At 37.8% G+C, this 14441-nt stretch overlaps 1 protein-coding gene across 1 annotated transcript in view; it reads left to right on the forward strand.

The window, feature by feature from the left end:
- The window catches only part of LOC107726886 (tenascin-R-like), a 52082-nt gene that overhangs the window by 5674 nt on the left and 31967 nt on the right, over positions 1–14441 (forward strand). The window contains 6 exon segments of the mRNA XM_016536594.1: positions 2399–2662; positions 4704–4819; positions 6493–6643; positions 10843–11112; positions 12086–12268; positions 12501–12764. Coding sequence (XP_016392080.1) covers positions 2399–2662; positions 4704–4819; positions 6493–6643; positions 10843–11112; positions 12086–12268; positions 12501–12764 — 1248 coding nt within the window.

The raw sequence follows: 14441 nt of genomic DNA on the forward strand, positions 1-14441 counted from the left end.
TATATATATATATATATATATATATATATATATATATATAGACGGCATGTACAGTAGCATTTTTTCATTGTTATACCATTATAAACACTTGTTACAACTTGCTATATTGACACAGTGGAAGCAGTACAAATACGTTCCTCAAAAAAAATGAGTTTGTGGATAATTCACACATTCTGCCTTATATATTGCATAGAGAATTTTTAATGTCTGACGCGCTTGGAGTTCTTTAAGCATTTAAAATCCATCAAAGAGGAAATTGAGCTATAACAAAAGCTTGTTTATGAACATCATTTTCATAGCATACATTCTCTCTCAAAGTGTTTAAGTCAATTGCAGACAAACAAGTTACTTTATTAAGTGATGTGCAACTGGTATATTTTCTTTCCAATATAAATGTTCTCTGGGAAGAACAGTAACCGTTTCCCCAGTTACCGGCACACACGACAGATGCTAAACCCCACAGTAGGCCCCCCACTCCTCCAGTCATGGCTGTAAAATTGGTGACAACTCACAGCGTAACACCATTCATTTGTCAAAAGTCACATTCACAGGGAAGGATGTGTCAATATTAACCAGGCCAAAGCAATTTCTCCATCACGCTTACCCAGGTTCACAGCTAGTTTGTGGAAAAGACTGGCGAAACCCCACATTGCTGAAGACAGCTGTCGTCTCATGAGTGGGAGAGGGAAGGGCAAATCATATTACCAGCCCAGTTCTCTGCCTCTTATTTTCTGCAAGACTGAGTGGAGGCAGAATTGCTTATTTCATTACAATTAGGAGAAAATAGTGTGGTGTTGTCTGTGAGAGGTGGTGGAATACGGTGAGTGGCTGCTCAATTATTACTCTCCACACAGCTTCAGAAGATGCTCTGCTCTCTTAGGTCTTCATATTATCAAGGGAATGAATTAGGATATGGCTTTTCTTTTAGTTACTCTATCCAATTTTCTCGTTTCATTAGGCCGATGAAACCATAAGCAAAAAGTATTTTGCAAACAGGTAGCGATGGGGGTAAAAGAAGAAATTAAGAAAATTAGATGAGATGAGAAGTTCCTTTTCTGAAATTTTCAAATAGTTTAAATTAAGTGATATTTGAAATGGCTTTCTTTGACAATGACAATTTTTCTAATCGACAAATATCAAGGAATTTAATTGCAAACTCTAACATAGCACTACACCTGCTTTTAACAAGTCTTTCAACTATAATTTAACAAAAGTCATTATGAAATAAGTAGTAGCACATTATACTATACACACTTTGCCAAAACATAGTATTTAGGTTATTCTGAAAGACTGTTAGCTGACATATTGTTGCTTCAGTACATGTCAACTGATAATCTAGACAAGCAAGGCTGCCAATACTAATGCATGTATACAAAGCTGAGAATTAATCCAGTTTGAATGGATTGAGAAAATAATCTGTGGTGAATGACATTTTTAACAATCAACTCACAACACATAATGCAAAAAATATATATAATTAAGTTCTGTAAGAAATGTGCAGTTATTTTTAAATGTATATGTAGAATTATATACAGTGTGTGTGTGTGTGTTTAAATGTATATATATATATATAATTTAAATAGAAAACATTTCCTGATTATACTTAATATGCCAGAAAATATATACTGATTATGCAAAATATATTTCTTGTTATAGAAAGACATTTCAAATAATTGATGCCAGCTTTCAAGTTTGTAAGTGATTAGACTTTCTTGTGAGAAGTGGAAACTGATAAGCATCCAGTTGGAAAGACTGTTGCTCCCTTTTTGCCTAAGACTGTATCTGAATATCTGTGCTCCGCTTCCTGGATTCTAGTTCCTCCTTGAAAATAAAAAGGGGAGCTTAGCAACTAGATATGGGTGAAAAGCACAGATGCTAGAGTGATCAATTTGCTAAGTATGCACCCTGGGACTTTTTTTCTCTATTTTGAGGGATCTGTCGTAGAGGGGGACCAGAAGGAACGCCAGTCTGTCCTGTTCGTGTGGAAGGAGCTGAATTGCTTTCTCAAGTCCTTAGTAATTCCCTAAGGGCCACTTATAGCTACTCCTATGAGCCCAGTATTAGGAAGAACTCTCATGTGTTTTGGAGACCCGGGTTGTTTCTTAGTCTCTTGGGTAGCCCAAATGGGATTCTCCATCTCTTTTTAGAAGTAGCATTTTTTTTACTTTTTCAAGTTCACTTCATACAGAAACATCAATCTATCTATCTATCTATCTATCTATCTATCTATAATACACATTTTTAAAAAGGTATATGTGAACAAAAGTAGTAAAACACTTGCAGTGTAATTTGCCTGAGATCACATCAGAGAATTTTCCATACCCGTCTCCTCAGAATAATTGCTTTTTAATGAGAATGATTCATATTCATTTGATATCCTCATTCTTTTTATATTCAGTGTCACCTCCTATGAATCTGCAAGTTCGGGGTGTGTCAGAGAACACCATTGATCTGGAGTGGGAGGGGCCTGTGATCCTGACAGACTATCTCATCACTTACGCCCCCACAACCCCTGGTGGAGTACAACTAGAGATCAGAGTCCCAGGAAATGTTACCAACACCACCCTCAAAGGATTGGAGCCGGGTCTGGAGTACAACATCAATTTGTACGCCGTGATCGACAACATCATCAGTGCCCCAATGAACACCTTAGTCTCCACCTGTGAGTGCACTTCTCTCCTGAGAGCTCTTTTATTCCAAGAACGTCTGTGTTTTGGTCAGATAAGGCTATTTTTTTCTATTGAAATGTCTGAGGTGTTTTGCATAGATCTTGAATCTGACATTTTCATTGTAAGTGCATCATTGTTACCCAAGCATGACCCAGGTTTAAACGACCTGGATGAGAGATTACACACTCCTTCACAGTCCCATTTGCACACACACACACATACCTCATGTTAGTTCTTCAGAGGAACAACTGTCTGTCTTTGCCAACAGGATATGATTAGACACCCACCACCTGGTGAGTAGCAGTGCCAGATTGGTAAAATGCTAGAGGGCCTTTCGTATACAGTCACTGCCTGTCAGCCTTGCGCAAAATGCCTCAGCCTAGAATAGAACACATCATAACAAACATTCCATTATTTGTGAAAAGCCAGTTGGGTATTCTACAGACAATCATAAATCACCACTGTCTGGCCTTCTGTTTCTTACATTTTTGCAGGTAATTCAGAGATAATAAAGACAATTGGAACTTAATGAATTTGAAAGAAATTGCTATTTGCATGTGGCATCTGGCAGGCATCGAGAGCTTGCTTAGACTTCTGAGATATTCAACTAGTGAAACCATAATATCTGTAATCTAACAAAGATGAGACTTTTTGAACATTATTGCCCATTTTCTGCAATTGAAGCATATGCTTGCAATAGCTAAAATCCTGTGCAGTTAGCAACAAGAAAATATATTGCAAGGAAGGAATTAATAGAGAGAGAAAGCAAGGAAGGAAAGAAAGAGAAAATAGATTGATACAGTAAAAACAGTAAGGCTGGGTGGTATGACGGTATATACAGTATATCATTAACACGGTATAAAGTGTCTATCGTTAAAGATTTTGCCATAGTTTATTTCCTTGGCATGCAAATATATCTGCTTAGCACAGTACTACTTAAAAATTATATACACCTAGAGATATAAAAAATACATGTATGAATTAAAAAATAAAGAGTGTGAAGTGCTAGATGTTAAATAGAGATATTAAGCGCAGTATGCATTGAACACACTGAAGCGCAAACACAAAAATCACCTCTCTCAGACAGCATGCAATCGCAAATTCTGATTTTTTGTGTCTTATTGCGCTTGAATGGTCAGATACATGCATAATTATATCAAAATGTCCGTCGTGTTGAGTACTCATGTAAACACAGTCGGTTATGTGTTCAATAAACGTAAACAGTTGGGTGAAAACCGGTTTCAGTATACTGGATACGTGCAGTCAGTCTTAAAGGGACAGCAGCCTAATTTATCTTCTACTGTCTGTATCATTAATGTTAATCAAACAACAAAAGACAAAAATAAAATCATTCACTGCTCTTGACTGAATCACTTTTGGATCTTTAATAAGAATCAATTCATATTTGATTCAAACACTGAAGACTATGCAGTGTTTTAATTTCTGTAGTATTACTACATATAAACTATAGCTGAAAAATGTAAGTTTATTTAATAAATTTTTTGCTCTATTGTGTTTTTAATAAAATGATTAATCTGACTACTGTCAGATTTTATTTAGTAATACTTATTGTATGACAGTACATTATCACTTTCTTACAAACCTTTAAATGTCATCATATACATGGAAGAAGCAGAACACTCACAGCAGAGATAGCGTTTTATTACTGTTTCCATGATATTATTTTAAAATCCTCTGGAGGCTCTTAAAATTGTTGACACTGAAAAGGCTGGAGGTTCACTTGTGTGTACTGTGAAATGACTGTAAAGCTATTTCCCGACTTCTATTCTTTGGGTTTCCCGACTGCATCCTTTATACAATAAATGTAAACTATTTAAGCATTGCATGTTTAAAATATCTGGGAAAAATAACATAATCCTGAATATGTCTGCAAAGTGAACCTCTCTGTATCCACTGCTCTCTTTTTACAGAGCTAAAAGCAGAGACTAAAGATCCACCTTGGCTGAGAAAAATGTTGATTTATTGAACACACACAAGACGGAGGCCAATAATGCATCAATCTGTACCTTTTAGATCTCTCGAATCCAGACGGTTTACTCTTCAAATCCATCATGGAGACGTCCGTGGAGGTTCAGTGGCAACCCTTAGACTACTTGTTTGATGGTTGGGAAATAAGCTTCATTCCCAAGGTAAGGCTTTCCTTAGAATGTCACACTTCATTTGATTCTGCCCCTGCTGTAGCTTCTGGCATAACAACACTAAGGTTCTGGAATCTTGTAGCATTTGTGGACTTCAACATCTGCCACATTGTATTTCGACAACAGTAAACAAGAAAACTGCAATGTAAGGTTTTGACAGATATCTGTGCACAGCTGATAAATTAATGCTTTTTGAAGCCAAAGATTATTCAGTTTCTGACAGGTGCCTCTCAGCATGATAAATGTCAATCTGTCCTTGTTTGAAAGAGAATTATTTTGCATCATGGCAGAAACACAATACATCCAGGCAGAGATGTTCTCACTAATCCCCTTTCAAATGTTCCATCTGGAGAAAGGACAAAACATTTTCAGCATGTGCATTCTGCACCCTCACAGGAAGAAGAAAAACGTCCAGCTCCTGCATGCTAACAAAATGTGGAGCTTGTGCTCGGTGCCTCAATAAGAAATAGCTGTGGGAGACATCGCCGTATGCAAAACAGCATGTCTCCTGTGCAACATACCTGTCATTTCACATCGAGGTGAAACATCTCTCCCTATGTATAATAACAAATATGCATCAGAGCCCCTGAGGCATTATTTCATTTGGTTGTAGCATTACTATTAAGACCCAGCCATTGAATCTGTAAACAGTGTTTCCCTCCAACAAAAGACATATCAGAGGTATGCTTGTGTGTAATGGAAACCGGTAAAGTGGGGATTATGGTTTACTTAAATGGTTCACACAAAGGATTTCCTTTAGCCAGGAGATGATTTGGCGAATCTATTTGTAAACAGTTTTGAGAGCTCAGTCGGGTAATAACCACACGTTTTTAGGACCCCTTGAAGAGTGCAGTATTCTGTCCTGTGCTGGGAAGTCTAGGTCTCATGCCACTGTCTTAGCTTTCAGCAAAATCCATAGCTTATGCCCTGGCAAAGTGAGTTCATGAGTTTCATAAATCCCTCATTTTTTTGGACTAAAAGAAGAAAATACACTGGAAACAAAGTCAAAAGCCTCTTTCGAGGGAATAGGAAGTTGAATACAAAGAAGCCGACGGTTGAGGGTGGGGGGATCATGGTGCACTTCAATCTTCCATCGGCGAGAGGGTCTGCTAAGAGTACCGTGCATGAGAGCCAACTCTGGTACGCCACTAGGGAAATCATATTAGAAGTGCAAGTCATATCCTCTGTGGATTTAATCCTACAAAGCGTAAGAGCCTGATTTTCCACAATATCGTAATGGATGTGAGGGCAGGGACAAGTGTGTGTTCACTGAGTCAATGGCAAAAAACAAAAGGAAAGAGGCTTTTTAGAACAGTCACATCTTCTGAAACCCTCGCACACTTTGATATTGTTTGATTTCATAAGCGTTCCAGGGGAGGTTAGCTGATGTCTTGTGGGGTGCGATGCATCAAACTCACAAAGTGCTCTGCTAAGAGAGTTGGGGAAAAAAATAAGGCTTGATTCAATACATCAAACATCTGGCGAAATGTATCTACACTGAAATTCCAGCAGCTTCTTTGTTTACACAGCCGACTGCCTCCTGAAAACAATCTCTGTCGATTCGAGCAGTATACTGTTTATTCCTGCATGCCTGCCTGCACTCTGATGCCAGAATTGTGAAATGTGATATTTTTGTATGTGTTTGTGTCTTGTGCACGTCAAAGGACAATGATGGAGGGATGACAGCACAACTACCCAGTACCATCACGTTGTTCCACCAAACAGGGCTGCGGCCTGGGGAAGAATACACTGTCAACCTTGTGGCCTTGAAAGACCAAGGAAGGAGCCAGCCTGTTACTGCAACCGTTATCACATGTACGCCTCTCACTCATTTACATTACATTTGATTTACAGTCTGCAATTACAGTCTGCATTTGGCAGACTTTTATTCAAAGTCAAGTAATACCCTTAGTGTATGTGTGTTCCCTGGGAATCAAATCCATGACCTTGGCATTGTTAGCGCCATGCTCTACCAGCCGATCTATAGGAACACCCACGCCTCGCTGTTTCATTCTCCGATAACTCAATCATGTTTTTCTTGAACTTGCTCTATATATCTTTGATTTTTAATGACCTACATAGAGTGGTTTGTGCGTCCCAATACTTGCATTTTCTCATTACCCCTACAATGTCAGTATATTGCACCTTTAGTCAATAAGATCTGTGTAAGATTCTATAGTGCAACTTAAGCTTTTTGTTCAGTAATTGTTTCTGAGGAACTTGAATACCATTTGCATGGCTCCATGATAATAAAACTAATGCATTCTTATAGTAATTAATTATTTAGGAATGAGGTCTGTCATCTGTCATGAAATGTACCACCATGTTCCATCATAACATAAAAAGTAATACTAGACACCTCTTGTCCACTTTACTGATACATTACTGATAAAATTTCCCTTTAATATATATTTTTTTTGCCTATTTGCAAATGCTTCTAATTATTATATTATATTATGTCAATTGATTAAAAAATAACTAATTAATTACACATTTTTATGAAATTAATTGTGATTAATCATGATTAATCCCACCTAACATGAAAGTTTTTAAATATACTTTTATATTGCAATAATTTCACATTCAGTCTTCAAATTAATATAGAAACAACATAAAAAAAACAGTATATTTTTTATATTTGTTTAGTGGCATCTTTTTTATGTCTGAAGGTGAGTATCACTGATACCAATACTACTGATGTCTCTAGGAAATAGTTTTTCCCCCCTAATATTTAACCATTGACTATAGCCATTTAACTTTACAGTAGTAGAGGGAGACAGTGCTGGGCTGCTCCAGGACAATTCTGAAAACCACTGCATTTCAGAGACATGTTCTTAAACCTGACTCATATATAACAAATACTTATATACATGCACAATTTTAAGGCTAAATAAATGCAAGGACTAAATAAACGCAATTCTTGTTAAGAAAAAAGAGACAGAAGCAGCACTTGTGAGTGGGGAACCCTAGCTCCGCCCCTGCGTTAATTGCGTTAAATATTTTTAACACCGTTAAACTGAAAAAATGTATCGCATGTGTTAACATGCTAATTTTGACAGCACTAATTATATTATATAATATTATGATGCCTTATTTAGTATCAGCCATGACTGAATTAACTATGCTCAAGTTTTGTCATAGTGTGTAGATGCTCTTAGTGTGGAATGGCAGAACAGGATGTTTCATCATTGATGGAGACATAAAAGTTTGCAAGGCAAACAAATGCTCCTTGGGCGGAGTGCAGGGAGATCTAGTTTACCGTTGCTTTCTGTGTGCTGAGAAGATGAAAGCGCAAACAATTTGAAGTGTTTTTCCCTTCAGGTTACTCAGCCAGCTGAGTCACTAGTGTCTCTTTTGTAGATGGAGCTGACAAGTTGGAAGTGGCTTGAGCAGTGATTTCCTCCACCCATCTACCATGTCCTGTCGTTTTTCCCCTGTCCTTGGTGCTGAAATCAGTAGTGCAGCAGTGAGGCTGAACAGAGGGCTCACCTTCAAACTATACTACGAACACAGTCATTTTACTGTTAGTCTGCTGACAGTGTGTTGTCACAACGAAACGCAATTGTAAATGTGTCTGACAAGACATGCAGAAAAACATACAGCCAGGGATATAGTGCACTCTCTAAGGAAGGTATGTAAACAGACCTTTCAAATGACGTGTGAGAGGGGCCGGGCTGGGCTGGGCTGGGCTGGGAAGGCATAAACTGCAAGGAGGTGTCACATTGCTTCAGCTAATGGAAAATGTCACTATGATGAATGGGTGAGTCTGCCAGCAATTATGCACTTAATGTAAACTTCACCCAAGAATTCTTCTTCTGTCACTTACAGACAGGAGGATTAGATTCAATTGAACTTTTCCTGGACAATTGAAATTGCATGTCTGCTGTGAAAACGCCATTAATTTCTACGGGCCTTACTGTCTAGCATAATTAAAGAGGCATTAATTATGCATGCAAGTCCATTAATATTCCACGCGTCCACTGCAGATACCTTATTGGATAAAGAAAGACAAATTTGATGTCACTTAATTATTTATGTGTGCAAAGATTTATCTATCCCCGGAGAAAGCCTGGGAAGACGAGTTTTCGCTAAGCGTGCGCTCGGTACCTCATGAGTTTGCTTCACAGTAATTATGCTTAAGCGCTAAAATACAAAATTTTGGGGGAAAAAATAAACAGTAGTCTACTGCCTGGTCTCTGGTGTGCTTAGACTTCAAAATGAGACTGTGCTGGTGTGCCTAGAATAAAACCAAGAAATCACCCTTGTGGATTGAATAGGCTGTGTAGAGAACTTAAAGTAAATATTCCCATGAACAGGGTGACATAATTTCCTCATACTTGGGGTTCCTCCTAAACCCTCGTGTTTGATTAACGGGTCACATTATGTAGTTGTAATACGCTTTAGGGAGTAAAAATGGCATCATGTGCAGTATATGTTGTAGGCTCATCTTTTTGAAAGGTAAACGTACGATTCAGCGCAGTCTCATCTGGTCCAATTAGTAGCGTTTTGCATATCACAGCAGAATGAGGTCAAGGTTGGAGATGAGCTGAACTGTTGAGGTCAAAAGTTCCAGAGATGTTCATCTTCCTTCACAATACCTGTTTCTGAGGCAGATGGTCATGTTGCCCTATATAAAGAAGCAGGTTAATTATTCACACAGCCATTATTAAAAGAGCCTTTTGGAGGCTCAGCATGGCCACTTGATTCAGTCGCTTGAGTGCGGGTTTGCAGTGGGACTGCCTGCTGTCAATATCTGGTGAATATTACTGACACTTTCTCATGCACTGTACTTGAAAGCAGGGATAACTTAGGTGAAGTGTGTAGTTTTCAATATTAACATATATTTCCAGTTTAATATGACTTCAGGTAAACACTGTGGCTCTCAGTTTTCAAACATTGTTTGGTTTAAGTGGTTCAACTTCTGGCTTAACCACTGGTATTTGTCACAAGATTCAGTGTTTGGCTGCTTAGCATGATCTAGTTAGCTGTAATACCATAAAAACATCTTGCTCAATTGACAGCCATTCCATGTATTCAGAGAATAGTTTTTTTTTTTTTTTTCAAGAAACATATACGTCATCATACTTTCAATAGGTCATAGTAAGTTCTGCCAAGCTGAACTGAGCAGCTGTAGATGGAGGCTGAGCAGAAGAGGCAGTTTTTCAAAACCCTAAAGCTGATATTTTTGCAATTTCCTGTGGTACTTTTTGTGTCACATAAACTACACATCTCACCTTTTAAATCTCAGACATAGTCACAGTTCACTATATTTAAAGTTCAAGCTTAACTTGCAAATTCAGCGTTATCAGGTTCTGTACATTCCGCTTCTTCATTTTTAAATAAGTTTTGCCACCACTTTTTGACCCTGCACTGTTACCTTGGTGAAATTCTAATGATACAGTAGACACAAAGTCTGTACTGTAGCTTAGGGCTATGTTTTTCTGTGGAAAAATACACTTCAAGCAAATTCACATATTTGCTAATTTGTATTTTATCTTCATTTGTATTTAATGGAACAAAAAGGGATGTTTTATGTTCATCATTGATCATTTAATCATCCAGACTGTCATGTTGTGTGTTTTTTTTTTTTTTTTTTTTTTAAAGATGTTAAACTCAAATCATCAAATAAACACCCTTAGGCACAAATTACTCAAAACAAAACTTCTTATATCACTGTTACCATGTTAGAGAAATGTCTATATGATTTGATTCTATATTATTAACTCCTATATTTAGGGTTTTAAACCTTTACAGAGCCAAGGACCTTCACCATTTTTTCACTTTATAACTGCATTTATATTTAGATTATATCATGCTGATCAGATTTTTTTAAATTGTTTAAAATGTCAGAATTTAAAAGAAAATTCAGTATGTTTTCTATATCTTCTCCAAGCACCTGGAGTGCTTGTATGGACACCCAGGGTCCTCGGACTTATGGTTGAAAACCCTTCTAGCATATTGAGAAGCTGACTTTTCTTATATCAGTGATGTTGTCTTGTGTTTTTTTCCATCAGTGATCGATGGGCCAACACAGCTTATTGTACGAGATGTCTCAGACACGGTTGCCTTTGTGGAGTGGAGCCCACCCAAGGCTAAAGTGGACCAGATTATATTGCGGTATGGGCTGGTAGGGGTGGATGGACCAAAGACCACCTTTCGCCTGCAGTCTACTCTGAGCCAGTACTCCCTCCAAGTCCTGAGGCCTGGATCCACATATGAAGTATCAGTCAGTGGAGTCCAGAATGGCACTGAGAGTGGAGCCATTTCCACAGAGTTTACCACAGGTGAAAGAAAGCAGTTCTGACTGTGTACATTATTTTTCACTATTTACTTTTGATTTTAGTTTTCACATTCTTTATTTTAGCTATACTAACATCTGTATTTCAAGTGGAGTAGGTCTGCTTCATTTATATAAACATTTATATTTGATTCCAGAAATGCAGCTTGATAATCCAGCTTTCTGTGATCCATTTAAATTCTCCTTTATTTCATAGTACTGAAATATTCTAGACAATTTCTATACAATATACAATATCTGACATAACCAAATTTCAGATATTATGATATATACGATATAGAACCAATACTTGGTAAAAAAAAAAAGTTTTATTCATAATAAAATTGTTTTTTTTTTTAATTCCATTTAAAATTCTTAACATTTTCAATAAAATTCAAATTTAAAATAAAAAATGCTTTGAAATTGTTTTATGTAAACAACTGTTGCTTCAAAATTGAAAGATTAAAAAGCTTTAAAATGTTTCTATTTATAATAAAACAGCATACCATCACACATTCACATTAATCCTAACATTTTAAATATATAAATATATCATGTATGTATATTGCTTTGTCACTATAATGGTTTAAGGTTTTCATTTATTTTTATTGCTTTGTCACTACGAGTTGAGGTCTATGTTAAGTACATTATAATGGCATTTATTTTCTCCAAGATTTGTGATTTGTATGCGTAATCTTTTTGGTATTCTTAGGTATTCACACATAAAGTTTGTATATGACTTCATGGCCAACTTTAAGACCCTGAATCCTCAGTCTAGGTTCACTGTCTACAACTACTCTTTCAAATTTGCAGGCATACAGACTTTTTTTCATTATTTAACAGCTTTTATGCAAGTAAGCAACATTTCTGATTGTATTGAAGTATTGAAGTCTCAGTCTCTCATTGTTTTTCATCTCAATATGAACTAATTGTGTGGGCCTACACAAATCTATATTTAGCAAAAATGCATACTTATTTAGTGACAGTAAAATGCATTGCTTATGTGCATAGCGTATTGCTCATTTTTAAAATCACTGTCTATCTTTTACTAATTTTCTTTCTCTCCTTTTTAGATTTACTGCCTGGCACAGAGTATGGCATAGGAATTTCAGCAGTTCTAGGTGCCAACCAAAGCACCCCAGCTACGATGAATGCCAGAACGGGTAAGGGATAAGATTATAGGCCTGCCGTTGACAGATCACAGTGAAATAAATTTATTTTCAATTGCATGGAGTTTGTATTCCTGCTGCCAACTTGTGCAAATCTGTTTTTGCCAGCAGAACTGATATATGATGTTTGCAATGGAATAAAAACATGCTGAAGGTTTACTGAACCATACACCTTATTATTCCCATTACAAACCTTGAAACAGCCGCAGTATACTCTGATCTTTAGGTCTGGATGTCCCCTTGGATTTGGCTGTCACAGCCTCCACAGATAATACCATCACCCTGTTGTGGGGCACAGTGCAGGGGCCTATTGATCACTATAGGGTGACCTACACTTCCTCCACTGGAGCCACAACTGAGCTGACGGTGCCCAAGGATGTCACCACCACCACACTGACAGGTCTAGAGCCAGGCACTGAGTACACCATTACAGTTGCAGCACAGAGAGGCAGACAGAAGAGCACTGCAGCCACTATTGATGCCTTTACAGGTAATTTGATCTTTTGGGAAATCAAGTACAGGAATCACTGTTGAGTATCCAAAGCATTGCCTCGTCTCCGCCTCGTGACATGTCATGTCAGTTTTGGCCAGAAATATCATTAATCTCTCCGATAATTGCATGAGGATTCAGAATGGTGTGGATGTAATGGTTCCTGTAGCTTTTTTTCCAGCAGGGTCATTTGTAGCCACTTTTAATCATTTTTCATCAAAATCCAGCCGTCCATCTGTCATTTACTTCAGGGGTTCCCAACATTTTTTTTTTCATCACAGTGAATGTATTTAATGATTTTGCATATCTTCCTTATGCATTTTTTCAACATTTTGTCTTTATCACTCGCATTTATATCTCTATTATAGCATTATCCACTTTACTGCATTAATTTTCCATGCTTTCTACCTAGTGATAAGATCATGTAACTGATTGATAGCCCTAAAAAATGTATGGAATTAAAATGATCAAATAGAACATTTTTATAAGGATGCCAATCAATTGCATAATGACATAATAAATTGCAGATAATATAACAATGTTTCCTAAAAAAAAATAAAGATAAATCAGAAGACATTATTGTGGTAGATGAGTAAATTATTGTACAGACAAAAAAATTTTTTTTCTCCTCATCATTGAACATAAGTCACAATCTGCAACCATAATCCATTTTGTAATTGATTTTTGCCAACACATTTGAGGTTAAATTTTAGTGCTGTGTGTATATATATATATACTGTGTATATACTGTTTTTTTATTGTTTTATATAGACCCTCAATTTCCACACAGGGAAAAGATAAACCTCACAAGAAGCGGTCATGGAAGTGGTCAAGCAAGCAGTCAGGGAAGGGGTTATGGTCAATCAAGCGGTCAGGGAAGTGGTCAAGGAAATGGTCAGGGAAGCAGTTATGGTCAGGGAAGTGGTCAAGCAAGTCAGGGAAGCAGTTATGGTCAGGGAAACGGTGACCAGGAAGTGACTCTTTCCTGTCCTCTGACACAGCCAACCATAGCCCCAACCACACCTGCTGTCCGTGACCCAACTGACATGCAACAGATGCTTGACCACTTCTCTGACCACTTCCTTGATGGCTTGCCTGACCGCTTACTTGACCACTTCCCTGACCACTTCCTTGACGGCTTGCATGATCGTTTGCTTGACCACTTCCTTGACCATTTCCCTGACCATAACTGCTTCCCTGACTGCTTGCTTGACCACTTCCCTGACCATAACTGTTTCCCTGACCATTTCCTTGACCACTTCCCTGACCGCTTGATTGACCATAACCGCTTCCCTGACTGCTTGCTTGACCACTTCCATGACCGCTTCCCTGACCATTTCCTTGACGGCTTGCCTGACTGCTTGCCTGACTATATGCTTGACCACTTCCTTGACCATTTCCCTGACCATTTCCCTGGCCATAACCGCTTCCCCGACTGCTTGCTTGACCACTTCCCTGACCGCTTCCCTGGCCATAGCCGCTTAAAAATAAGTTGTGCGACCTTTGCTTTCTACTGTATTCTCTTTCTGGTTTCATTCTGCACTCAGTCCAGCTGTTTTTAAATCCAAGTGTGCATCCTGTGAGAATGGCTCTGTCTGCTCTCAGTAATGTGGTTAGGCAAGGCACTAGTAGTAGTATGAAAATGGTACTTCAATTCTTGAATTGCTCCAGTAGTGA

Source organism: Sinocyclocheilus rhinocerous, unplaced genomic scaffold, assembly GCF_001515625.1.
Source record: "Sinocyclocheilus rhinocerous isolate Xijiao unplaced genomic scaffold, SAMN03320098_v1.1 scaffold606, whole genome shotgun sequence".
Taxonomy (NCBI): Eukaryota; Metazoa; Chordata; class Actinopteri; order Cypriniformes; family Cyprinidae; genus Sinocyclocheilus; species Sinocyclocheilus rhinocerous.